The following is a 27,317-nucleotide window of genomic DNA, read 5'->3' as shown; positions in this document are numbered from 1 at the left end:
TATATATATATATATATACATAGAGAGAGAGAGAGAGAGAGAGAGAGAGTGAGAGAGAGAGAGAATAGATACAGTGGGTACGGAAAGTATTCAGACCGCCTTAAATTTCTCACTCTTTGTTATATTGCAGCCATTTGATAAAATCATTTAAGTTCATTTTTTTCCTCATTAATGTACACACAGCACCCCATATTGACAGAAAAAAAACTGAATTTTTTACATTTTTGCAGATTTATTAAAAAAGAAGAACTGAAATATCACACAGCCATAAGTATTCAGACCCTTTGCTGTGACACTCATATATTGAACTCGGGTGCTGACCATTTCTTCTGATCATCCTTGAGATGGTTCTACACCTTCATTGGAGTCCAGCTGTGTTTGATTTTACTGATTGGACTTGTTGAGGAAAACCTCACACCTGTCTACATAAGACCTTACAGCTCACAGTGCATGTCAGAGCAAATGAGAATCATGAGGTCAAAGGATGAACCAACATTTCCTTCAATTAATGCATATTCAGCTCTCTCTCGCTCTCGCTCTCGCTCTCTCTCTCTCTCTCTCTCTCTCTCTCTCTCTCTCTCTATATATATATATATATATATATGTATATACAATATATGTCAGGGGGGGTCAAACTAACTTTTGTCTCGGGCCGCATTGTAGTTATGCAGAAACATGCAATATCTCAACTTTATTGCTTATTATTATGACAATTTGGAATTTGGGTACAGATTTTAGCAAAAATCACGGAAGTTGACGAGCATGATTTGCTTTCGCGGGCCACATAAAATGATGTGGCAGGCCCATCTGGCCCCTATGCCTTGAGTTTGACACCTATGGTATCGGTACTCACTATTGGAAGAGATGCAGCTATTGAACATGTTGACAAAGCAGCATTTAAAGAAAGGCTGCAGACTTTTGGAAAGTACAAAATCTACAGTATAGTGGGACCGCGAACTAAGAACCGTGATATAACAGAGGATTATTGTGTCTGTATTCCGTGATGATAAATTGCAGACTCAGGAAAACTGGTCAATTGGGCCCAATTTGGACATTTTCAGATAGAATGACTCTCGATGGGAATTTTGTTTTGGAAAGCTACTAAATGGAAGTTGGACCAGGGACGGAAGGTTCACCTTAATGGTAGCACTAAAATTGGATACCAATATAAAAAAAAAAAAAAAATCCAGTCCCATTTTGACTACAATGATGTTATTCTAAGAGGTTGACTCACCAGTAACCTCTCACCGCCTATTTGTCAAAGCAAGCCTCAAATCCTGTCTGCTCCTAACTTTAGTCACAGACGGACTGAAGTTTTAGGGCCCCATGGAAATATCCATCCATCCATTTCTATAACGCTCGCCCTCATTTGTGTCGCATTAAGGTAAGCTCGAGTCCATCCCAGCTGAGAAGTGGGCTACACCCTGGAATGGTCTCCAGTCAGTCATAGGGTACATACAGACAAACGAGGGACTGGTCGCCAGTAAGTGGGGATGTGGGGGGGGGGTTCTGTTTGGTGACTTACCTGCCAAAGGAGGACCCGTGAGGCAGCCTAAGCCCACAAAGAACATGGAGAAGCCCATGGAGTTATTGAGTTTCTCCGCCCCCACCAGATCCACCTGAACAGTAGGAAAAAGAAAGATGTGACTTCACCTCAGTGAGCAGCAAGGATTTTCTTTTTTTTTATGCCACCACAGAAACGTACCAGTAATGACAGAAGATGAAAAGTGCAATGAAAATCATAGAACAGGAACAGGAAATGGAACTTATTGCAACAGATACTGTATGATATGTTGTTTATAGTATACATACATACAGAAAACACATATGCATATGGAAAATGGATGGTATATATAAATTATATATATATCCATCCATCCATTTTACGTAGCGCCTATACTCACTAGAGTCACGGGCATGCTGGACCCTATCCCAGCTGACTCTGGGCGAGAGGCGAGTTACACCATGAACTGGTCACCAACCAATCTTAGGGCACATATAAACAAACAACCATTCACTCTCACATTTGCACCTGCGGGCAATTTAGAGTCTTCAATTAACCTACCATGCATGTTTTTGCAATGAGGGAGGAAACCGGAGTTCTGGGAGAAAACCCACGCAGGCACGGGGAGAACATGCAAACTCCACAGAACCCCAGTCCTGTGAGGCATATGTGCTAACCAGTCGTCCACCATGTCGCTATACATACATACATACATACATACATACATACATACATATATATATATGTATATGTCTGTGTATATATATATATATATATATATATATATATATATATATATATATATATATATATATATATAGTACATTTCTATACTACTGGACTACACACATAGTAAAAGAACAAAGGAGATGATATACTGTAAACTGAAAACACAATAAATGCAATAGTGCAATATTTATAAAATATTTAAAACAAAATGTAATGTACAATTATGCCTGTAGAGTTAATAAAGGTTCACAAATTTACTTTTTTTAAATTTATTGGCCCCCTTCTCAAATTTGTATATTTTTGCATGGGCCATCGTCATCAAGACCTGGAATCAAGTTGGCAATGAGTCGTTCACATCTCTGCGGAGATATTTTGGCCCTTATTTAGGCCTACTCTTCCTTGCAGAATTGTTTGAATTCAGCAAAAATGCGGGGTGTTGGGGCATGAATGGCCTTTTTAAGGTCATGCCACTGCATTTCAATCAGATTCAAGTCTGGAGTTTGACTAGGCCACTCCAAAACCTTCATTAGTCCTTTTTGACTTGCTGGTGTTTTTTGGATCGTTATCCTGCTGCAGAACCCAAGTGCGCTTCAGCTTGAGGTCACAAACTCATGGCCGAACATTCTCCTTCAGGATTTTCTGTTAAAGAGCAAAATTCATGGTTCCATCAATCACCGCAAGTTGTCCAGGTCCTGCAGGAGAAAAGCAGCCCAAGACCATCACACTACCGCCACCATGTTTGACTGTTGGTATGATGTTTTTTCTGAAATGCTGTGTTACATTTACGCCAGATGTAACGAGACAAACACCTTCCAAAAAGCTGAACTGTCATCTCATCAGTCCATATAATATTCTCCCAAAAGTCTTGGTCATCATTCAGATGTTGTTGTTTTTTTGCAAAAGTAAGATGAACCTTTATGTTCTTTTTGGTCAGCTCTAGTTTTCACATTGGAACTCTTCCATGGATTCCGTTTTTGACCAGTCTCTTCTTTATTCTTGTGACATGAACACTGACCTTAACTGAGGCAAGGGAGGCCTGCAGTTCTTTGGAAGTTGTCCTGAGTTCCTTTGTGACCTCCTGGATGAATCATTGCTGTTCTCTTGGGTTAATCTTTGTAGGCCGGCGACTCCTGGGAAGATACACCACTGTTCCATGTTTTCTCCATGTAAGGATAATGGCTCTCCCTACACTTCCCTGGTATCCTAAAGCTTTAGAATGGCTTTTGTAACCCTTTCCAGACTGGTAAGATGTCAATTACTTTATTTCTTGACTGTTTTGGAATATCTTTGGATGCTGTCATTTTATTTGTTTAGATCTTTTGTCTGACTTGAATTTGTCTGGACAGATTCTGTTTAAGTGATTTCTTGATTTAACAGGTGTGGAGGTAATCAGGCTTGGGTGTGATCAGTGAAAATTAACAAAGAATTGTGATTAGCCACAATTAATTATTGATTTAACAAAGGGGGTCATTACTTTTTGACGCGGGCAGGTAACTTTTCCTTAATAAATGAAATCACCATTTAAAAATAGCATTTTAAATTCACTTGGGTTTTATGTCTGATATGTCCATTTGTTTGATAATCTTAAAGATTAAAATGGGGAAACTATGCAAAAATATAAGAATTTGAGAAAGGGGCATATGTGATAACTAGCTCCGTGCTGACCTGGTGGCAGTCTGAACTCTGTGTTTGTTTTGGACCTCTCAAGAACTCATGGCAAACCTGCACAGCAACGTGTAGTCTGATCTTTCAACAGTCACCATGTGAAATTCCTTATTTCCACTCACCCTGCACTCTCTACACCAAGTATTTTCTGTTGAAACAATTGTGCATGACATGCCTTTGATTCAATTGCTTCATTTACTGTATCTATGTGTCCGGGTGGCGGCACGGTGGACGACTGGTTAGAGCGTCTGCCTCACAGTTCTGAGGACCGGGGTTCAATCCCTGGCCCCGCCTGTGTGGAGTTTGCATGTTCTCCCCGTGCCTGCGTGGGTTTTCTCCGGGCACTCCGGTTTCCGCCCACATCCCAAAAACATACATGAATTGGAGACTCTAAATTGCCCGTAGGTGTGAATGTGAGTGCGGATGGTTGTTTCTTTGTATCTGCCCTGCGATTGGCTGGCAACCAGTTCAGGGTGTACCCCGCCTCCTGCCTGAAGATAGCTGGGATAGGCTCCAGTACTCCTGCGACCCTTGTGAGGCTAAGCGGCTCAGAAAATGGATGGATGGATGTGTCCGGGTGAAATTGTACATTTGTATTTTAGTGGTTCCTAACACGATCCCCGAAACTCATTCAAATAAATTTACAAAATCAATCAGCCCCTGACACCAGTTTCACCGATTGACAAAACATTGGGTGGACATGTCTATCATACCAGGACTGAAAAGTAGCCATGCCCCAAACTGAATAGGAAGTCGGCCATGTTGATTTGAAGCAGCCAATTTGGACTAATGCCATCAATAGGGGCCCCTGGAAAGTTTTTTATAAGTCAGCCACCAACACCAGTTTCACCAATAGAAACAAATTTGGGTGGACTTGTGTATCATAAAATGGCGCACAAAAAGTTTCAAGGACTCCTGTTCGAAACCGCACAGGAAGATGGCCATCTTGGCTTGAAGCTGCCATTTTAAGCAAATTCGAGGGTTTGTAAGTGGACAAACGACTATGGAATTTCTCCAAACGATCTACTAGAAAGCTAGCGATCCCAAAATGCCAAGCTTTTTTCCCAGTGCCATCTAATATGTGCAGAGAGAACAGGAGAATAAAACATGTGGGTCTGGACTATGGATGGGAAGAGTATTAAAACCCAAAAATGATGTCGATTGTAATGTTTATATGTATTTATTGTACAATACAACACTACACATGATGACAAAGCTGTTTCTGTCTCACCAGAACAGGCAGCAGCAGAGCCATGTAGCCACCACAGAAGATGGCAAAGAAGACGGCGTAGACCATGAGCAGGATATAGGAGGTGGCCAGCGGCGAAAGCAGATTGACCAGGCCGCAGAGGATCAGGTAGGCCTTGTGGTAGTGGTACTTATGGAACAGGTTCCGGTCCGTCACCCAGCCCGAGGCCAGCTGGGCGATTGTCTCTGTAATGCCTGCACAAGAGAGAAACAAGTGATGTTGGACTTTGCACAATTCACTTATCCACACTGTAATGTATGTTCAAGATTCAAATGATATCTTATGAAACATGTCTTCGATGTCAACGTAGAGTAAGATTTAATGAAAGAGGGCAAGAAAATTATAAATAAAAAGAGAACTATAGGAATAACAATACAAACGAAAGTAATATATGGTAACTGTGCAACATCAGGTTGTGTGAGGTATTGTGAGACTTAAGCAGATTGTTCAGAGGTTGTATCAAAACACACGGAGAAAGGCTACATGTTTATACTAAAACTGTGTTAAATTGTTAATACAGAAGATATAAAAAGTCCACCCATGCCTGTTCAAATGCCAGGTTTTTGTGATACAGAAAAATGAGACTGAGATAAATCATTTCAAAACTTTTTACACAATTAATGTGACTTATATAACATGTACAACGCAACTGATCCCTTATAATGTCTCCACAAGAGGGGGCAAATTCCATATACAAATCCTTTGCATGTTATGTTGCCAATAGAAAACCAATTTGCATAGCATTTTTTTAAAATTGCCATCCCACTAGAAAAGCCGCCACGTGCGGCTGCACATATTGAACATACCAGAAACCAACGCTGGCCACAATTTAAAGTGCCCTTGATGAACCTTTGATGAAATCTGAATATGAATACATGTAATTTTTTACTAGTTGACCGCGACCCACCCAAAATCGTGTCCCAGTTTTGGGTCCCGACTCACGAGCTGAGAATCAGTACTTTAGTAGGCTTTATCTGGCAGGGATTTTTTATTTTTTTTTTGCATTTTACCATTAACCTGAATGTTTTGTGATAACACTGACTGCTATTTCGAACTGTTCATAATTCCTTCCACCTTGACTAAGGCCCGGTCCAGTTGAAGAAAACTAGCCCCTGTCCATGATGCTGTCACCACCGTGCTTCACTGTTGGTATGCTGTTCTGTTGGTGATGAACAGTTTTGTGTTGGCGGCAAACATGTCTTTTTGTTCAACCTTAGTGTCATCAGACCATAACAAAATCTCCAAAACACCTGTTCCAAAGAAACCAAGGTTGAACTTTTTGGTCAAAATTCCAAAATTCACGTTTTGGCGTGAATACGGCACTGCTCATGCACTTGTCTGTTGGTCCCGACTCCTGCTTGTCAAACTAAGAGCACAGTAGGATGTCTGTGATTGAACATGCTATTCAACACAAGATGTGACTTTACTGCGCCAGTAGACCCGTCCTCCCCTTGGTCGATTTATTTTTTTATTTTTTAACCGTCTCATGAATCATTTAACAATAAACGGTGATGTCATTGCTGCTCTTTACCCGACCATTACTGTACGGCAGCGGCCATGTGCTACTGTCAAGATTGCTCGCGTGGCATTTGATGACTCAGCAAATATGTGGCCGCAGTGCACAAGCTGCAGCCGCGTGTGCACTGGCGAGTATCGACTCTTGCAGGGATGGCATCAAGCTCAACGGATCAATGAAAGTGACACATTGCATGCGCAGCAGCTGCAATGGCGAGAGAGAAGAACAGAAACCAAGAACAGGGCTGGGCAAACCTTTCTACTCAAGGGTCACAATTCAGTTTGAAAATGAGATGGGCCAGCTCATTCGTAGATGATATGATGTGTGTGTGTCTCATTTTAAAACTGATGATGAAATGATATTTGCATTGATTTTTATTAATTTTACATATTTAAATAATAAACTCTTTAAATATATATATATATATATATATATATATATATATATATATTTATTTATTTTTTTAGATAAGGCCCAGTCCACACATATGGACAATCGGCCTGTTTTTTTCTGCCAATTTTGCACCTTCCCAACCGAGCACGTCAAACGTCTGGCAATCTTAAATCTTATAAGATTATCCTAAAAGATTGTCTGAGGTGTGGTTAAGAGTGGATTTGTCCCGATTTTAGGGTCAGAAACAGGTCGGGGCCGACAATCTTAAATGATGAACGTGTTCAATATCCATCCATTTTCTTTACCGCTTATCCTCACTAGGGTGGCGGGCGTGCTGTAGGCTATCCCATCTATCTTTGGGTGAACTGGTTGCCAGCCGATCGCAGGGCACATATAGACAAACAACCATTCGCACTCACATTCACAGCTACGGGCAATTTAGAGTTGCCAATTAACCTACCATGCATGTTTTGGGGATGTGGGAGGAAACCGGAGTGCCCGAAGAAAACCCACGCAAGCACGGGGAGAACATGCAACCTCTACACAGACGAGGCCGGATTTAAACCCGGGCCCTCAGAACTGTGAGGCAGACGTGCTAACCAGTCGTCACCGTGCCGTGTTCAATATTTACAACCGAAAGTCTTCATGTGTGTGGGGAAGACCCGACCTCTCCAGAGTCATGACGCTGTGAATTGTGATATGGAACGGATTATAGCCAATCAAGAAGCACCGTGACTCAACATAAGGAAACGACCGTAAATAAAAATAAGCATGTCTTACTCGACATTTTTTTTGTATGAAAGTGAGATCTTCAGACGGTAAGTGAGATCTTCAGACGGTAAGAAGTATTTACCAATGCAAGTAATTTTCTAAGGACGACGCCATTTTGTCAGGTTCACGGCTCCAGTAGCCTTCGGGAACGTTTGGGAAACATCGGCTCAAAACCGGAATCGTTTTTTCTTCTTCGGTTTTGTGAGATCATGTGTGATCATGTGAGATTTCGAGATTGGCACCGGAACAGAATCTTTATGTGTGTGGTGGTCTGTGTTGATATGTGATGTGTGGGGTCTGTCACAGATAAAAACATATTTTAATAGTGGAAAAATCCTTATGTGTGGCCATATAACTTTATTACTTATAAAAAAAATTATGATTGATGACCCAATAATTTAATCAGTCATGATGGTGTAGTGTTGCAGGCCGCTGACTTGGGTGCTGGCAACATGGGTTCAGTTCCCATTCAGTGATGATGTAAATTTGAGAGTTTATTTAACTATTGTTATTTTATCATTCAAAATAAATCAATTAAGCCTTTATGGAATGAATGAATTAAAAAAATAATTGAGATTGATTTTTTTTTGTCTATCATGTGCCCCGACATTGACTGGTGACCAGTCTGTTGTTTGCCTTTGCTCGTGATCCAGCCTGTTCATGCGGATCGCTTCGAATGTTTAAAAGCAGCGGGTAAAAGGCTGTTCTTACATAATGAACGTTTGCAGAGAGGTCAAAGGATTGGTGAGGCAGCTGTGTCGTGTTTACGTGGTTCCGCGTCGCTGTGTCCCGACCCGAGATGGCGTTGCGGCACATCTCCCGCTTGCACACGCACATTTTGTTTGTGTGCTTTGGCCACAGCGGGTTGGCGAACGCCCGCAGCTCTTCCTGTTCAAACTGGGATGAAATGTATTCGAGCGCCTTAATCCGACTGTAACTGTGACAGGTAGAAAGCATGTGCACGCGCCTCTGGGTGACAATGGGAGGGTTAGGGTAGGGTGCGAAGGATCAAAAGGTTAGGGTGCGAGGTGTCAAATGGTTAGAGTACAGCGCGAAACATGAAAAACTGCAAGGCATCAACACTCAGCACTCTAGAGTACCCACAAGTACCGATATTACTAGTACTGTTGATACATAAAATTTGAATTAACACAATGACAAATAGTTGCAAACAAAGACCTTTCTTTCTTTCTGATGCACATGATAATTCGCCAATGTGACAAACTGCCGCAGTGCCAAATACTGGCGAGGAGGACTTACTCAATGTCTGAATTGTTTTGCCTCAACTATTAGTCGCTGATATCGGCAGTCTTCACAAGTACCAGATACACTGAAATAAGGCCCGTATCGACCCAATACCGATACCTGGTATCGGTACTTGCCCATCCCTAATCAAAAGGTTAGGGCAGGTTCGAGGCATCAAAAGGTGCCCACCCCACGGCTCGATCTCCCTGATGGACGTCCAGTCACGAGATGAAAGCTGGAGATAATAAGCGGCCGATGTTGGTTTTTCCCAGCTTGGCGGAGGCACTTGGCTCCGCTCTTGGCTTCTTTTGTGTACACTGCCGCCCCAGTGCTCCTCTGCAAAGCGTCTGCCGCTCAGCCTCGCACAGACCAAGAGAGCCCCGCTTGTTACTGGCAACTTTACTCACTGGGCTGTTGCTTAGCGACTAGTGGCTAGCTCCAATGGGCTTGCGGAATAGGCCGAACCGGACCTTCCTTCCATTCAGTCGATGGGCCTCTATGACAACCGCCGGGGGGGGGGAGAAAAGAGGGCCAGCGGGATGCCGGGACGGCGGTTTTGTTGCGCGGGCGGCACTCTGTCACTCTCATTACGAGCGCACATGAGGACGAAACGTGACATAACAAACGGGCCACAGGCAAAGGAGTCAGGTGGTCTCGGGGGAGTCACACACTCCGGTGAGTCTCAACCAGTGTGCTGTGAGAGAACATCAAGGCTGCCGTGCTGTGCTGTGCGAACTGATCCAATTTGACTTCATTGGTCTGAAAATATATATTTTGTTCCTACAAATGATGCATCTTTACTGTTCATCGAGCTATGCCGAATTTTGAATTGAACTTTTACCCGTGTCCCCTTTTAGCTCACATTCCCTATTAGACGGACAACAATGCAATGCTTGGTGAGTTATGCTTCACAATGATAGTAATGGGGGACGTGCGTCACCGGCCAGAGGGTCCTCATTCAGGCCATTTACCCTGGGTTCTCAATTGCTCAGCCTTGGTTAAATGATAACAGTTTATTTACTAGTTGTGCTACTCGGAAGAACGTGTGACAGCATATTATTTTTTATATTACTTGTGTGACGTTTAATAAGGTCAAAATAATGCTGCCTGTACAGTTCACAAAAGACACTGCAATGAATCATTACACATCTAACTGATATCAATGAGAAATTTAGTTTTGTAAGAGGACAAAATGGAAGTTGGAGGGAACCAATTGTGGTTCGAGCCGGAGGTTTCCATGTAACAGCTGCAATAATGAGTTGTGTTGTTGCTCTGTGCGGCTGCCGTGCATCATGCGTTCAGCCGTTCACTCAATCAATTTCCTGCCTGCGCCTTAAGAGGGTTACGGTTCCATGTTTAAGTGCTCAGCTGATAAAGAGCACTGCAGTTTGCCTCGGAAGAAGCACATGTTCATGACCTTTAAGAAATGTACTTACAGGGCAAATGGAAGGATTTAAGTCACTAATGCAACTACACCTAGAAGGACTCTGGCTTTTTTTTTTTTTTTTAAACCGATCGGTTGAGGTAAATTAAATGAATGTGCAATTATTTTACTAGCATTTATTTTATTTTATTATTTACAATAAATTAAGTAATTAATTTAGGTATTATTATTATTATTATTATTTTATGAGATAAATGAAAAAAATAAATAAATACATCTTAACCAATTTTAGGGTGGAAAAGTATAAATGAATGCAAGAAATATCACAGAAGTAGAAAATATAAATGCTCGGTGGACAGAGTGGGTTTAGTGAATGCTTGTCCGTCTCGACAGTGGTGCGTTGAAATATGAGTTTAATTCATTCTTTGCCCATGTTCAGAACTCAAAACACGTATCGCAAATCATCTTTCCCCATTGAAATGAATGGAAATGCCATGAATCAGTTCCGCCACCCCCCCCCCCTCCAAAAAAATAGCAATGTTTGTAAGGAGTTTTTAACATGATAAATAGCACTCTATAATATTGTACTCTTTAAAAAGTTACAGTAATGACATAATTAAATGGAATGTAAAGAATTAAACCCTTTGCCATATTTTTTGCTTCAATTCAAAGGACATTGTGTTGCTTCTTCTGGCGTGCACGACTTGGCCACATGGGAGCAGTATAATACAGACATACGGATATACAGGGAGCCGGTTTCAACTCCTCAGTAAACAGCAGTAATAGTAGTCGTTCTTCACAGATGATAAATAATATACTGTAAGCCTGTGATTACTGTTATACTGTCTATATGTGTTTCTGCACCATTTGTGTTCAAATATCCATTGCTTACGAGGTTTATAACACTACGACACCGATGCTAATCATTAGCCCGTCTATGACGTTTTCCATTGTTTGTTAGCAGGAAGCTAAACTGACTTTATTGAAGCAAAACTATTTGGTTGTTATATAGATACACAACGTGTAGTTTTCTGTTTTATGTTTAGTTTGACAGTAAATTTCAACTGGGAGCTTGACACCTCTTTTTTTGAACAATTGCTCACTATCTGCCAATCTGCTACTTGTTGTGAAGTTAGTTGAGTTGCGTTCGCTGCCACTATACAGCATTCATCCATCAATCCATTTTCTGTACCGCTTATCCTCACTAGCGTTGCGGGCACGCTGGAGGAAAAAAAAAAAAAAAAAACAACCATTCACACCTACAGCCAATTTCGAGTCGTCAATTAACCTACCATTAATGCTTTTGAGATGTAGGAGGAAACCGGAGTACCTCGAGAAAACCCACGCAAGCACGGGGACAACATGCAGACTCCACACAGGCAAGGCCAGATTTGAACCCGTGTCCTCAGAACTGTGAGGCAGATGTGCTAACCAGTCTCCACCGTGCCGTCACTATTCAGCATTCTTACATAAAATTTTTGCTCACCATTCAGAGCAATAAATCGGCTGCACGATGGCTTGTATTTCCAAAAACTTGAGTCACTCATATCTCAAGGCACCACTGTATATGTGCCCCGCGATTGACTGGTGACGAGTCTTTTGTCTGTCTGTATATGCTTTGACATTGGCTGGCGACCAGTCCAGGGCGTAACACGCATCTCGCACAACAACAGATGGGAAAGACTCCAGCTCACCTGCAATTCTGTCATGTCTTAATTCACCGATCGGTTCAATGACGTCATTGATGGGATCCACCCAATTTCGCTTACTCTTGGGACATTCCGCGCTGCCGTCTTGTATGTTGAATCTGAAAGCTAGTTTATTTATTAGAACTGTTTCATGTTTCGTGACTATGTCGCGCAGGTACGTCGGGCATTCTCGCGGCTGTGGCTAGCTCGCTAGCGTGGCTAAACACGGTGCAGAGCCTCTCCTATAAATCACTAATCATCGCCTCCATGGCAGCTTCGTCGCCAGATTGTTATGTCCAATAACACATACAAGACGGCAGCGCCAAACGTTCTCAGTGTAAACGAGATTGTGTCACACAGGCAGCTCCGCAGCTCTAATCTGTGTTTAGCCATGCTATCATGCTATCATGGTAGCTAGCTAGCGTCATTAATCACTGCGTCACTAAGTCACTAATCATCACCTCCACGGCAGATTGCTATGTCCAATAACGCGCGGACAAGTACTTTGTGCTAATGAGCACTATACTCATCATTGAAGTTGGGTGAGCAGGACACAAAGTGGCCTCTTACAACATGATGTACTGTGGAGATATAAAAAGACTGGTTCCTTGAAGTGTAATTCTGAGTGATATTTTTAATCATTTGTTTTTGTTCAATGCAGTGCTTTCAAATTATGTCTTCACATGAAAAAAGTCAGTGGTGCTAAAAAGTTGGGGGACTGCTGCCTTTTTAAATTATTTTATTTAATATTGTGCATTGTTGCAATGTAAATATTTGGAATAATCTTGTAATTGATTTATTCTTTGAAACAATATTAATTTGTGCAATAGCGATGCCGTGATTTTAGTGGCTAATAATTTTGTGCTATTTTTATTATTAATTTTAATGTTAATGTTACTTCTCTCTCTCTCTCTATATATATATATATATATATATATATACACACACACACACACACATACAACCCCCTTAAATTTTTCACTTTGTTTTATTGCAACCATTTGCTAAAATAATTGTTTATTTTTTTCGTCATTAATGTATACACAGCACGCCATATTGACTGAAAAAAACTGAATTGTTGACATTTTTGCAGATTTATTAAAAAAGAAAAACTGAACTATCACCCAGCCATAAGTATTTAGACCCTTTGCTGTGACACTCATATATTGAACTCGGGTGCTGTCCATTTCACTGATCATCACCTGTTCAATACAGTCCCAACAGTGAAGCATGGTGGTGGCAGCATCATGCTGTGGGGGTATTTTTCAGCTGCAGGGACAGGACGACTGGTTGCAATTGAAGGAAAGATGAATGCGGCCAAGAAAACCTTCTCCAGAGTGCTCAGGACCTCAGACTGGGCCGAAGGTTCACCTTCCAACAAAACAATGACCCTAAGCAGACAGCTAAAATAACGAAGGAGTGGCTTCAGAACAACTCCATGACAGTTCTTGAATGGCGCGGCCAGAGCCCGGACTTAAACCCAATTGAGCATCTCTGAAGAGACCTGAAAATGGCTGTCTACCACCATTCACCATCCAACCTGACAGAACTGGAGAGGATCTGAAAGGAGGAATGGCAGGAGCCCCAAATCCAGGTGTGAAAAACTTGTTGCATCATTCCCAAAAAGACTCATGGCTGTATTAGCTCAAAAGGGTGCTTCTACTAAATACTGAGCAAAGGGTCTGAATACTTATGATATTGTGTGATATTTCAGTTTTTCTTTTTTGATAAATCTGCAAAAAATTCAACAATTCCATTTTTTTTCTGTCAATATGGGGTGCTGTGTGTACATTAATAAGGGGAAAAACAAACTTAAATGATTTTAGCAAATGGCTGCAATATAAAAAAGAGTAAAAAATGTAAGGGGGTCTGAATACTTCCCGTACCCACTGTGTGTGTGTGTGTGTGTGTGTGTGTATGTAGCCTATATATTTATATATTATATATTTATATTTGTATTGACTGTATATATCTGTTGATTTATATACCCGCTATGCGTATATATCCATTTATTTAAACTCACTAATTGGTGATCTGCCCCAAAAATCCTGATCATGTAAAGTCTAGTTTGGATGGGTGGACGGATGGATTAATAAATGCAAGCATTTCAACTCATTTCTACCTCTAATGATTGACTTTGGCAAGCGAAAGACAGACGGCAGCCTGATGTTGATGATCATGTATATATATACTCGTTGAATAATTAACAAGCATGTTGAAGAGGTGCTCTTCAAGAATGCGCGCGTGTAACTGGTCCTTACACACGTTTGTTTTCACAATATAGTGTGAGCGTGAACCCACTCGCCCTGGCCACTGGACCAAAGTTCAGCCTTTATGTAAGCGCATTCATTGCATAATACTGCGGCGTCTGAGCAGCTCACGAATAATTCATGGCCACCAAGTTGGTGGAGGACTTGATGAAGGCGCTCTTATAGCAACCTGTTGTGCCTCCTTCAAACTCATGAACAACATATTTATCACTTGTGTGGTTATTTCAAATAAAGCCATACATTTTCAGTGCTGCTCATCCAATGGGCAGTGTTGAGAAGATAACCCTGGAAATGTAGTTGGTTACAATTTCAAGTAGCCTGTCACTATTGAAGCACTATCAAGCGTATTATTGTGAGCAACACACGCAGCAACAGTCCCGTTTTCCCTCATTGTTGAATGAGACGTGACTTGCGTGTGTTGGTATTTAAAAACATCAGCTTTCAGACCAATGTAGAAATGTTTGTTTTTCGAACTTACAAAAACAGTGTTGCGTTAAAGGGGGCAAAACTAGACACAGTAGTACCTCGACTTACAAGGGACCTGACTTACAAGTTTTTTTTTTAGGTATGAGCCATTGCTCAGCCGATTTTTTTGCTTTGACGTGTGAGCAAAAATGTTTGATACGAGCGCTAGATGGTGGCAAGTGAACTTCACAGCAAGCAGCAGTTTGGCAGATAGTGAACAATTCTTCAAAAAAAAAAAAGAGGCTTCAGGCTCTTTATTTTCACCCCCAGCTGAAGTTTACTGTCAAACTCAATGTAAAACAAAGTCAATTACAGGTTGTTTACTTAGTAGAAAAATTGGGAAGCGGGCTAATGAAACTAGCATTGATATTGCCGTCGTTAGAAACCCTTTAACAACTGATGTTTGAACACAAAGGGTAGGAACACATGCAGACAGATGGTATCACAATACTCACAGGCATATACAGTATTTATCCTCTGCGAAAAACGACTGTTGCTGCAGTTTGTGTCTTCTTTTGAGTTGCATCATCAAATCTATGTGTAGTATGTTGTTGTGTATTATAATGTCCCAGGTGGCCAGACACACAACGCCTGTTGAATTAATGCATGAAATCATGATGCACAAACTGTTTAAGACTTTACATTCTGTTCAATTATGTTATTGCTGCATGTTTTTGTGAAATTCATGAAGTACTGTAGAGTACTATTTTGCTTATTAAAAAACACATTACAAAAATGTTTGTATTTTTTGGGTGGCTGGAACAGATTAAGTTAATTTTGATAGGGAAAGTAATTTGACATATGTGTGTTTTGAGTTACGAGCATGGTCACTGCTCAGGGAACAAATTAAACTCGTAAGTCAAGGTACCACTGTACTACGTTCAATGCAAGGAAATTGAATTCACTCTGCAAATTTCCTGCCTGGTTCATGGGAGTATCACAATACAGTCTATTGAAATCGGGAATTCTCTGCCTTTTTCCCCTATTGCTAATCTTTATTAAAAGCACCAATATAGAATCGGGTGGTCGAAGTAGATCTCTTACTCTAATACATCATAATAAAAGAGAATGTAAAGAATGGTTTTATAAAGTGTCATTACGCACTCTATTAGTGATGTGTTGGATGCCTTTAAGAAGGTGTGGCCGAGTGAGCTGAGTGTTCTCATTTTGAATTTGTGTGTTTGACTGTTTGTCCCGTTCAACAGACGGCTGAAAGTGCATCAGTGACTGCGGCTTTGGCGCCCATACGTCGCCACTAGGGCTATCACGATCAAACCTTTTTAGAATTGATTATCCTATACAGGGGCGGCACGGTGGCCAACTGGTTAGAGCGTCAGCCTCACAGTTCTGAGGTGCGGGGTTCAATCCCCGTCCCCGCCTGTGTGGAGTTTGCATGTTCTCCCCGTGCCTGCGTGGGTTTTCTCCGGGCACTCCGGTTTCCTCCCACATCCCAAAAACATGCATTAATTGGAGACTCTAAATTGCCCGTAGGCATGACTGTGAGTGCGAATGGTTGTTAGTTTCTATGTGCCCTGCGATTGGCTGGCAACCAGTTCAGGGTGTGCCCCGCCTCCTGCCCGATGACAGCTGGGATAGGCTCCAGCACGCCCGCGACCCTAGTGAGGAGAAGCGGCTCAGAAAATGGATGGATGGATTATCCTATACAGTAGATATTTTGTGGAGTACTCAAGTAATCACCCCGAAGAAAAATAAAAAATGTTTTTTTTAAGTTTTTTTTTTTTACTACTAACATGCATTTTATTCTCATTTATGCTGGGCTGGACTTCTATCCTTAAACTGCATATGTTGGTACTGAGTGTATGGTATAAAATGTACAGAATTTGACACAACAAAATCAGCCTTTGCTAAATGGTTAGCATTCACGATTAGCATTAGGGCGATGACCATTTTAGGTAAAAAAAAAAAAAACGCAAACTACCATTCAGCTCACTCATAGTTCATGTTATATGTACATTATACATCTAATTGTGTCTTAAAAACAACTTACACTCATCTGTTGTTTTTGGCAAAGTTTTTTTATCAGTGGCACAACATTGCATCCCTCTGCAATAAATGTGCATGTGAAACATTGGTTCCGACGGCGCAACCATGGTTCTGGGCGGAACATTTTTTTTTCCTGTCTTTTTTTGGGGGCGGTGGGTTCACAGCGGAGCTTCGAGGCACAAATTCTGCGTCAACCTATTTTTGAAGTGGACTTAGCCGAGTTATTTTTCCCCCAGCCCTAGTCACCACACATTTCATTGTCTACTGCAAATGCGTTATTCCACAACAAAAGGTGCTGATCACACCATCCATTGAAGCTGGAAATGTGTGTTCCTTGTGAAAGGTGCAGCCACCGAAGGCATAAAGCCAATTTGTTTTCTTAAGAGGTGGTATCCTAAGCCTCTTTCGCACTGCTTACTTAATGCTGTGAATTTCTGGGATTAATCACATCTTTAAAAAATAAAAATGAAAAAATAATTAATAATGCTATTTAAGTTTACAGCTGTCATAAGCAGAGAGGATGGGTGGATCGATGAGTGGTGGACGTGATGCTGTTATTAAAGTTTGTTGTTTAACATGTAAATAATAACAATGAAATGCGGATGCAATTGTATATATGTAATAATATGATGAGGTGGCATTTACATGATGGTTACAGTTATAACGTCCCTCTGATGGAAACCATAACTACAATGTCGCCCACAATTAAAGCCAGTTTGACACCCCTGCCGTAGGCCAAATCTTCTCAAATATTTTACACCAAGTATCACCTAAAAAAAGTCTTAGCTCTGCAAGTACTACCATCATGACGAACATAAAAATACAGTTGCGTAGGTTTATTCCTAAACCATATTATTGTAAGCCACTGTAACATTATGCCACAGTTTTATTAACATGAACACAGCGCTTAAATATTTTTTTCCAAGTACTTCAATAAGGATGACTTAAAATACAAGTTTAATAATTTTTTTTTTTACCTATATTAATGTTAGAAAACAGTTCTAAAAGCTTAAATGCAGCTGTATTGTACAGAAAAGTTAAATACAATTGAACTGTACTTAAAAAATTTACTGTGCTGGATTTAAAAAAAACGCTGGTCACTGTAACATGATGCACAGTTTCAACATTTAATTCAGTGACTGTTATGCCTCGTATACCGCATATACCATGCATCCCTACGTCATGGTGTCCTATTAAAGTGTGTAGTGAGAGGACAGAGTGTTCAGTGTGGGCCTCACCTGCCACAGAGATGATAAAAGAGGCATCCATAGGATCGATGCCAAGAGTTCGGGCTCGAGCAGACAGGTGGAAGTAGGGGATGAAGTAGGCCAGTTGGCTGAAGACCAAAGACCACGTGTAGATGCAAAAGAACGGGTCCTTCAGTAAGGAAAAATCAAGTACTTTGGCTTTCGGGGCGCTCTCCTCGCTCGGCGTGCTAGCGCAGATGGAGGGAAGCCCGACCGGCGTGGACCCATTCGTGGTGCCATTGAGCTCTAGGGAGCCATCGGCCGCGGGCTTACATGGACCCACGTCTTGGTGGGTCTCATGGCCATTTAGGACTAGTCTGTTCAGTTCAGGGTTCTCCAAATGCTCCTTGGTTTCCTGAGTGCACTCAATTTCCTTAAGAGGAGGACGAGGAGGGGATGGAAGTGAGTCCGATTTGGAGACACCGTTGGAGAAATGTGAGGAGGCGTTCAGACAGCTTTTGGCATTGTCTTTCTCTGTGGAGCTCTTGAGGGACACGGCCGGGCTCTTCTGGCTGGGGGAAGCGCAGCTGGTCGCGGTGGGGGTTTTTACTTGGATGGGCCGCAGGAGCAGCCCGGTGGCCACCAGGTTGAGCATCAAGCCGCCGAGGATCAGCAACGCCCCTGCCAGGGACACACACAAGAGCCAGAAGATTCAAGATGTTCATTATCTTATGCACAGTAAAAACACAACTGTAGCACTGGGCAATGAAATTCTTACTAGAAATTACTAGTCTCCCTCCACTTATACAAAGGATATAAAAGATAAAAAGAGAAGAGTCATTTCAAATAATCAAAGATAAAGAATAAATGTGTATAATGTGCATATTTCCAATTCTGTTACGATACAGTATGAAGATGTGAGTGTCACATATCAATATGATGAATGTAAACAATATGATGCGAATGTCGGTATCCCCCTATCCAAGCATGGTGGTGGCAGCATCATGCTGTGGGGGTGTTTTTCAGCTGCAGGGACAGGACGACTGGTTGCAATCGAAGGAACGATGACTGTGGCCAAATTCAGTGATATCCTGGACGAAAACCTTCTCCAGAGTGCTCAGAACCTCAGAATGGGCCGAAGGTTCACCTTACAACAAGACAATGACCCTAAGCAGACAGCTAAAATAACGAAGGAGTGGCTTCAGAACAACTCCATGACTGTTCTTGAATGGCCCAGCTAGAGCCCTGATTTAAACCCAATTGAGCATCTCTGGAGAGACCTGAAAATGGCTGTCCAACAACGTTCACCATCCAACCTGTCAGAAATGGAGCGGATCTGCAAGGAGGAATGGCAGATGATCTCCAAATCCAGGTGTGAAAAAGTTGTTGCTTCATTCCCAAAAAGACTCATGGCTGTATTAGCTCAAACAGGTGCTTCTACTAAATACTGAGCAAAGGGTCTGAATACTTAAAACTGTGTGATATTTCATACATCCATCCATTTTCTGAGCTGTTTCTCCTCACTAGGGTCACGGGCATGCTGGAGCCTATCCCAGCTATCATCGGACAGGAGGCGGGGTACACCCTGAACTGGTTGCCAGCCAATCGCAGGGCACATACAAATAAACAACCATTCGCACTCACATTCACACCTACGGGCAATTTAGAGAGTTCAATTAACGTGCATGTTTTTGGGATGTGGGAGGAAACCGGAGTGCCCGGAGAAAACCCACGCAGGCACGGGGAGAACATGCAAACTCCACACAGGCGGGGCCGGGGGTTGAACCCCGCACCTCAGAACTGTGAGGCAGACGCTCTAACCAGTCGTCCACCGTGCCTGTGATATTTCAGTTTTTCCTTTTTTAACAAATATGCAAAAATGTCAACAATTCTGTTTTTTTTTTTTTCTGTCAATATGGGGTGCTGCGTGTACATTAATGGGGGGGGGGAGAGAACTTAACTGATTTTAGCAAATGGCTGCAATATAACAAAGAGTCAAAAATCTTTAAAGGGGTCTGAATACCCGTACCCTCTGTAAAACTCCACATCGCAAGATCCAAACGCGACATCACCATGAATGCTTGGCCACCACAATACGCCATGATATTGCCAAGTACCACTCAGAGCAAAGCTGTTTTCCATATTTAAATTAAGAATAACAGTGATCCAAGCTTATTTACATATTGAATATCAGAATCAGAATCATCTTTATTTGCCAAGTATGTCCAAAACACACAAGGAATTTGTCTCCGGTAGTTGGAGCCGCTCTAGTACAGACAGACAACAGACAAATTTACAGAACACTTTGGAGACATAAAGACATTGACAAAAAACAACAACAAACAACAATTGTGCAAAAAGATGCAGAGTCCTCAGTTAATGAGAAATCCATCCGTCCTTACTGCCAGGTGTAAAAGACCAACTTGAATAGCTTGAAGAAAGGCATTCTGGGCATTTCCAACCCAAATTATCTTGCAAACCCGATAAAAGGACATAAAAGATTATAAAAAATATTTTTTCAATGTGATGGCATGGGACCTTTAAGTGGACCTTTTTTCACAATATCAATCTATGTACTGTTGGCAAAATAGGGACGCATTCTTCCCTCCTACCTTGCCAAGCGTACTGGTCCAGAAGCAGCTGCGTAAACGGGGCCAGGGCAAAGGTCAAACCCATCCCAGAACGCCCGATGGCATACGCCGTCGCCAACCTCTTCCGGAAGTAGAGCGCCGTGACCACGGAGAAGGATTGGTACAGTAATGCGAAACCCATTCCTGCACGGAGGAAAGACAGTTTAGAACAGTGCTTCCAAAACTGGGATCCCCGTGATCCGTTGCTTAGGGGTCTGCAAAATAATCAGCAATAAATGTTTATGTCATAACATTTAGAAAAGTGCTAACCGACATGTTGGGAGAGGCACGGCAATTAAACAAACATAATAAACCAATGACTCCGCCCTACCTTAGCTTTGGGCCAATTAAAAGCTCTGATATGGGTACGATTTTGAATCACATAAATCTGACATCCCTGCATGAATAAAGTCTATTCTTTTTCGAACAAAAGGCATATTACTACAGGAGGAAATGTACATTTATTCTACTTTTTTTTGTAAGATTACTTTTTTTTCTCAAAATAGGAAACATTTTATTTCCTAACGCATCCACGCGTAGACATGGTGGTTGTGTTTAATTGGCACGAGACTATTGAGGGGTTCCTAATTTAAAAGTGCAGCGTCATTGAAGGAATCCTCTGGAGGACGTTTCCTGCTCACCTACGATGACTCCCATGCTGATGTAGAGGAACACCACGCTGTTGGCGAAAATGCTGATGAGGAAGCCGCTGCTGACCAGCACGGCCCCCGTAATGGACGTCACCCTGGTTCCTACCTTGGCACAGGCCACCGAGGCGATGGGGGCTGATGGGCAACAGTCAAAGGAAGGAAGACGTGAAGACACGGGCACTGATGCAAATTTTGCCAAGGCACACCCCCGAAATGCCTGACTAACCAATCACAGTGCAGGAAATATATTTTCACTCTTTTCACATGTAATCAGCTTAGGTTCTCTTTTTTGAACCTGTCCTGTTGTGCTGCTCAGTCATGCAGTGTGGTGGATGTTTTGCAGTGCAACAGGAAAGTTTGATATACTGTACTCATGCTGGGATGGATATTTATTGGAAATGCAGTCGGACAGAACGAGTTTTGAGAGGGGACAGACGAGGAGTGTTCTCAAACCTCCAGAGAGACGCAGACTGGACATGATGGAACCAATCCAGCTGATGCTTTCTGCTGAGCCCCCAAACTCGTCTTGGAATGCCAAGAAGAAGATCCCAAAGGTCTTCAAAGTTCCCATCACCAGGACGTTGACCTGGAAAACAAACACAAATGAGAGAAAGATCACAGAAAGGAGCTGAACTAGATCAACAGTTTTTCCATGCGGGTCCACTGTAGCTTTTTTTGTGCTCAGATATGAAAGGAGGAGCCATCACTTGTTTCCACCTTACCAGGAAGCAATGCAGAACCACCAGCCAGCCCCATCCACCGTCTGGTGGCTCCTCGTACTGGACCTCTTTGTCCTTGTCCTTCTTGGTGGAGATATCATCCTTTCTGAAGAGCTTCATGGCTGGCCTGCAGCCGGGGGAACAAAACAAATGGACAGTAAATATTTCACCACACACTCATGCCTCACCTTTGAAAACCCCGTAAAGTGAATTCCGAGATTTGTTTCAAAATACTTTAAACGTGTTTAAAGATAATTGCTGAAAATGTGCAAAGACTGAGAACAATGTCGTGCTAAATTGCGAGATTCAGCGTGAAACAGTTTTTTACTATTTTTGGGTGTGGCTAAAAGAACCACTGCTTTGTTTTTGCCTCCTGCGCTACAGTCTTTTAATGTTCGTCATTTTGATGGTACTTGGAACGCTATGTATTTTTGAGGTGTTACTTGGAAGAAAAAGGATGAGAATCACTGACTTAGTGGAAGCAACATGTGTGCTCAATCATCCACGTGACTCCTGGACATCATTTATCATGATGCTCAAAAGACTCTTACGTAAGGTCCTGTGGATATTATTCTTCTCTAACCAGTGTCATCCTTTCAGGAGAATTGACGCAATAAGCCCAAGAAAAAGCAAAACAGTTATTCCGTCTCGATGACTGAGGGTTTGGCGGTTGTTCCTTGCCACCGAGGGCTTGATGGACATGGGTGGCTGTGGCTCAGTAGGTAGAGCAGGTCGTCCAGTGACCGAAGGGTAACTGGTTCGAATCCCGGCCATGACTGTCGGTGTGTCGAAGTGTCCTTGGCCAAGACACTGAACCCTAATTTGCTCCCAGTGGCACTCTCCCCAGTGTATGAATGTGTGTGTGTGTGTGAATGTCAGCAAAAACAAATTTGCTTGATAAATAGAACAGTAACCAGATTACTGAAGTGTGAAGTGTTTGCATTGTGAGCCATCGGCTCATGAACCATAGCTCCATAGGATCTTCGTTCTGAGACTAAAGTTAGTGTTAAACTATTTTGACAGATGATGACAATAAATTCGTGCATCCATGCATGAGATACAAGGTCCAAAATAGCTCAAAGCAGCTTGTGATGGGCGCACTGTGACGTTCTCCTGAGTCATCCTCAAAGTGCACTTAATGCAACTTTAATGGCTAAGGAGATATAACATTCGAGGCATAAAGTCCAAAGTTGCGAATCAATAATACCTGGCGTGGAACCTCTCACACAAGCGATAAAGCCGCCGGAGGAAGTCTGCAGCTCATCAGCAGATGATTCCAGAAACTTGTCAATGGGTAAGCTATGCATTACGCACTGCTGTCAACAGCGAGTCAGGCATTTGCTCCAAATCCAAAGATCACAGCGCCAATGCATTATGGTCGCCACGTAAGGTGGACCAGACCAAAAATGAACAACTGGGCCGGCGCAACAGACGGTCTGGCGTCCCAATAAAAGTCTTATACAGTCCCACGTGGACTTTTACTGTATACAGGCTTTTTGCCTTGTTTTGCAGCTCGCTGAGTCCCACCCAGTACCTCGTAGGCCTGCCTTGCTTACTCCCCACATCTGCCTTTCATCAGCCCTGCATTGTCCTTCAACAGTCCCTTTTAGCCACATTGCGCAGCAAAAAAAGGGTCCCTCAATTATGCAGCTTTTACTTGACGTACATGACACACTGCCTCATCAGTGAGTGATGTCTTTCTCTAACACTTCTGTGACGTGTAACACAATAGTGCTGGAATCCACACTAAGCTGGATCGGTGTGAGCGAAAACATTACAATGACCTTGGGATTGCATTTTCACACTCCCCATAAGCGTGTAACAGGAGTATCCCGGTGTATTGTAATACGAAACAGAATTTCAACAATAAATTCCTGTTCCTCAGGTCCAGTCTCCCGGTCCCAAGACGGCTAAATAATACATGTGATAAACTCATGTTAATATAATCACTTAAAGGGGAAATTTTGTAATTTAAGAAAAAAAAAAAACACTTTATGTCATAATATTTGTTAAAACGCAGTACGACATGAAAGCAGTCCATGAGTAAAATAATGTATGAATAAATAAGACTACTAAACAGAAGCAGCGCTAACAGACAACAGGCAGCTGAAAGGATTCAGAAGTGACACAGAATTGGCAACAGTTCTGCTCGAGGTACGTTTATTTACTTTTTGATTTTTAATTTATTGTACATTTTACATTGACCTCACAAATGAGTTTCTGGAAGAATGGTGACAAATTCCCGTAAACACAATAAAACAAGAGTTGAAGCTGTTGTACAGTAGCCGCAAAGGGTGGATATGACATCATATTGAACCCTATGTCACTGAAGTTCATGTGTGAGTCAAGTCAGGTGAGCGAATACTTTTGGCAATACAGTGTAGTTCAGTGAAACTAGCATAGGGGGCTGAAGTTTCAAAAGGTTCACAGAGGTGCTACCCGGCAAAATTTAGGGGGTCAACCTAATAGCAATTAATTTAGCCCATACTCAAAATTCAGCCTCCGAAGTCTGCTTAACTTTGCAGAATTTGGTAGGCATGTCTATCTTGAGTAGTTCCACACTAAAGGTCTGAAGAAGCCATGTCCAAAAAGACAGAGGAAGTCTGCCTTTTTGGTTTGAAGCAGAGATTTTAGGCTCATTTTAGCTATTTCCAGGCCGTCCGTCGAAGACGAACTTGTCCAAGAGATTTTGTCTAATGGCTAACAAATTTGAAGCACATAATACTAGACAAATGAATGATATTAATGCACCAAAATTGTAAGTTTTGGTCATTGCATGTGGTTGAAGCACGGACACCAAGTTTAATGACTCACCCTGGAATTGGCTTCAAATGGCTACTTCAAACCAAAATGTCTGACGTACTGTTCAATTTGGACCCCAGGTATTGAAGGCTTTTTGGTGCACCTCGTTATGATAAACATGTCTACCCAATTTCGTGTCAACCGGTCAAACAGATGTTTGAGGCTAATTTTTTCAAACATTCCTGGGGGTGCTACTGAGTACTTTTGGGACATTGTGTAGGGAACCTCTGCAATACAAACGTTTTCACCAGGATACAGTCCCTTCACTTTTCGCAGTTTCACTTTATTGCAGATTTCAAGTTAGACACTTTCAAAGTCACAGACACTACGGTGTAGAACATCAGGATGGCAAACCCAAGTGGACGAAAATTATACCTCCACCTCATATGCATTTTTGTACTGGCATTATGCGTAAAGCTTTAAAATATGTAGTAATATCCATCCATCCATCCATTTTCTGAGCCGCTTCTCCTCACTAGGGTCGCGGGCGTGCTGGAGCCTATCCCAGCTATCATCGGGCAGGAGGCGGGGTACACCCTGAACTGGTTGCCAGCCAATCGCAGGGCACATACAAACAAACAACCATTCGCACTCACATTCACACCTACGGCCAATTTAGAGTTGTCAATTAACCTAGCATGCATGTTTTTGGGATGTGGGAGGAAACCGGAGTGCCCGGAGAAAACCCACGCAGGCACGGGGAGAACATGCAAACTCCACACAGGCGGGGCCGGGGATTGAACCCCAGACCTCAGAACTGTGAGGCAGACGCTCTAACCAGTCGTCACCGTGCCGCCATATGTAGTAATAATAAAATAAATATATGGTCACTACTTTGCAGATTTTCATCTATCGGGGGAGAGTTTGGGGACTTTTCGGGCATGTGCAGGCCCCCAAAAAAGGGATTCATTCATCGGAAGAAGTGATTCCAGGAAGCCCTTCGCTCCACCTTGTTCTCAGACCCTATCCATCCATCCTTCCATTTTCCATACTGCTTATCCTCACTAGGGTCGCAGGCGTCCTGGCGCCTATCTCAGCTGACTCTGAGCGAGAGCCGTGGTACACCCTGAACTGGTCGCCAGCCAATCACAAGGCACATATAAACAAAAAAATCATTCACACTCGCATTCACAGAGTCGTCAGTCAACCTACTATGCATGTTTTTGGAATGTGGGAGGAAAACGGAGTACCCAGAGAAAACCCACGCAGGCACGGGGAGAACATGCAAACTCCACACTGGCGAGGCCGGATTTGAACCCTGGTTCTCAGAACTGTGAGGCAGATGTGCTCACCAGTCGACCACCGTGCCGCCCGTTCGTAGGTAAAATACTTAATTTCCGCTACATTATTTTAGAGCGCTACAGAGTGATCCAGCGTGGGAATTTATAGGATAGTCACTAAAAAACTAAATATTGAAAAATATAGCAAGCTGTGTCAGAAGCTGAAAGGCTTAATCATTATTCTGTCATCTACTGAAAATTACTTTTCTTTAACAAAAAATAGTTATGGATTATCGTTTTAAAATGCGGACTGTTGTTAATATAAGGTTCGTTTGAACCTTTTGGTGTTCAAATGTACAATGTTTTATTCTATTTGTTTTGTCTGTTTTACAGTAACCTTGAACTAGGTGTGACGAATAAATGGCATGAAGCAAGCATGCTTTGCCTTTTATTTAAGAACTATGCAAGTGAGAGAGTGAGAACGAAGGAATACTTTAAAATGTGTTTAAAAGTGTAAATGTGTAAAAAAAATAATTTATCCGGTCTCTATATATCGGGGGTTTTCACCTGTCATGGCCTTGAACGTATCCCCCGCGATAAATGTGGTTTCACTGTAAATAACTGTTTAATTGATTGATTGCAAATAATCAAATTAAAATATAATAGTAAAATATATTTATATAGATTTAAAAATGTTAATTAATTTTACAAAAATGTGCATTGATGGCTTATAAAATAACGCAAGAATGAATGTGTTAATATTAAAACAAACAATTCCACAGAGTTTGCATACTTATTTTTTTTTAACCGCATCTACAAATGACACGTCCAATGTGTTTGTTTTAAAAATCAAATGTGGCCAATGAGTACAAAGGTTTGCCCAACTCTGATATAGACTTCTCTGTCGGACTCTGGAATGAATGATTCCACATGTAATTGATCTCTACAGGGAAATTTTGTTTGGAAAGTCAAGCAAATGGAAGTCATGGAATGCATTGTGTTGGAACTTTGAGTTAGCACTGTATCTTGGTGAGACTTAGTGGCCTGAATCAATAAGTGACTTGTATAAGAAATCAAGACGCCTTTAGGCAGAGAGCGCAGAGCGGATTAAAAGAGGAATGAATTGGACCAGTGTACCGCCGAGGAAATATTTGCCTCCCATGTGCTTTTCATAAGTTGTCCGCCGAGCACGCCTGAGTGCCTGTTTGGGAATGTGCCGAGGATCT

General features: G+C 42.1%; 1 protein-coding gene across 5 annotated transcripts in view; it reads right to left on the bottom strand.

Annotated features, from left to right (window-relative positions):
• Positions 1 to 27,317, bottom strand: part of slc16a4 (solute carrier family 16 member 4) — a 50,395-nt gene that overhangs the window by 6,991 nt on the left and 16,087 nt on the right. For all 5 annotated transcript variants that reach the window (XR_009790592.1, XR_009790590.1, XM_061788399.1 and 2 more), the window contains 7 exons: positions 22,073 to 22,196; positions 21,804 to 21,936; positions 21,342 to 21,485; positions 20,683 to 20,844; positions 18,122 to 18,751; positions 5,130 to 5,341; positions 1,526 to 1,619 (listed from right to left, as the gene is read on the bottom strand). Coding sequence is in view for 3 of the 5 variants with exons in the window: in XM_061788399.1 (XP_061644383.1) it covers positions 1,526 to 1,619; positions 5,130 to 5,341; positions 18,122 to 18,751; positions 20,683 to 20,844; positions 21,342 to 21,485; positions 21,804 to 21,936; positions 22,073 to 22,196 (1,499 nt within the window). In the remaining 2 variants the exon portion in view is untranslated. The remainder of the gene's footprint in view (positions 1 to 1,525; positions 1,620 to 5,129; positions 5,342 to 18,121; positions 18,752 to 20,682; positions 20,845 to 21,341; positions 21,486 to 21,803; positions 21,937 to 22,072; positions 22,197 to 27,317) is intronic.

Source organism: Phyllopteryx taeniolatus, chromosome 1 (genome assembly GCF_024500385.1).
Source record: "Phyllopteryx taeniolatus isolate TA_2022b chromosome 1, UOR_Ptae_1.2, whole genome shotgun sequence".
In the NCBI taxonomy this organism is placed as follows: Eukaryota; Metazoa; Chordata; class Actinopteri; order Syngnathiformes; family Syngnathidae; genus Phyllopteryx; species Phyllopteryx taeniolatus.
This window is presented reverse-complemented; position numbering and strand designations above follow the sequence as displayed.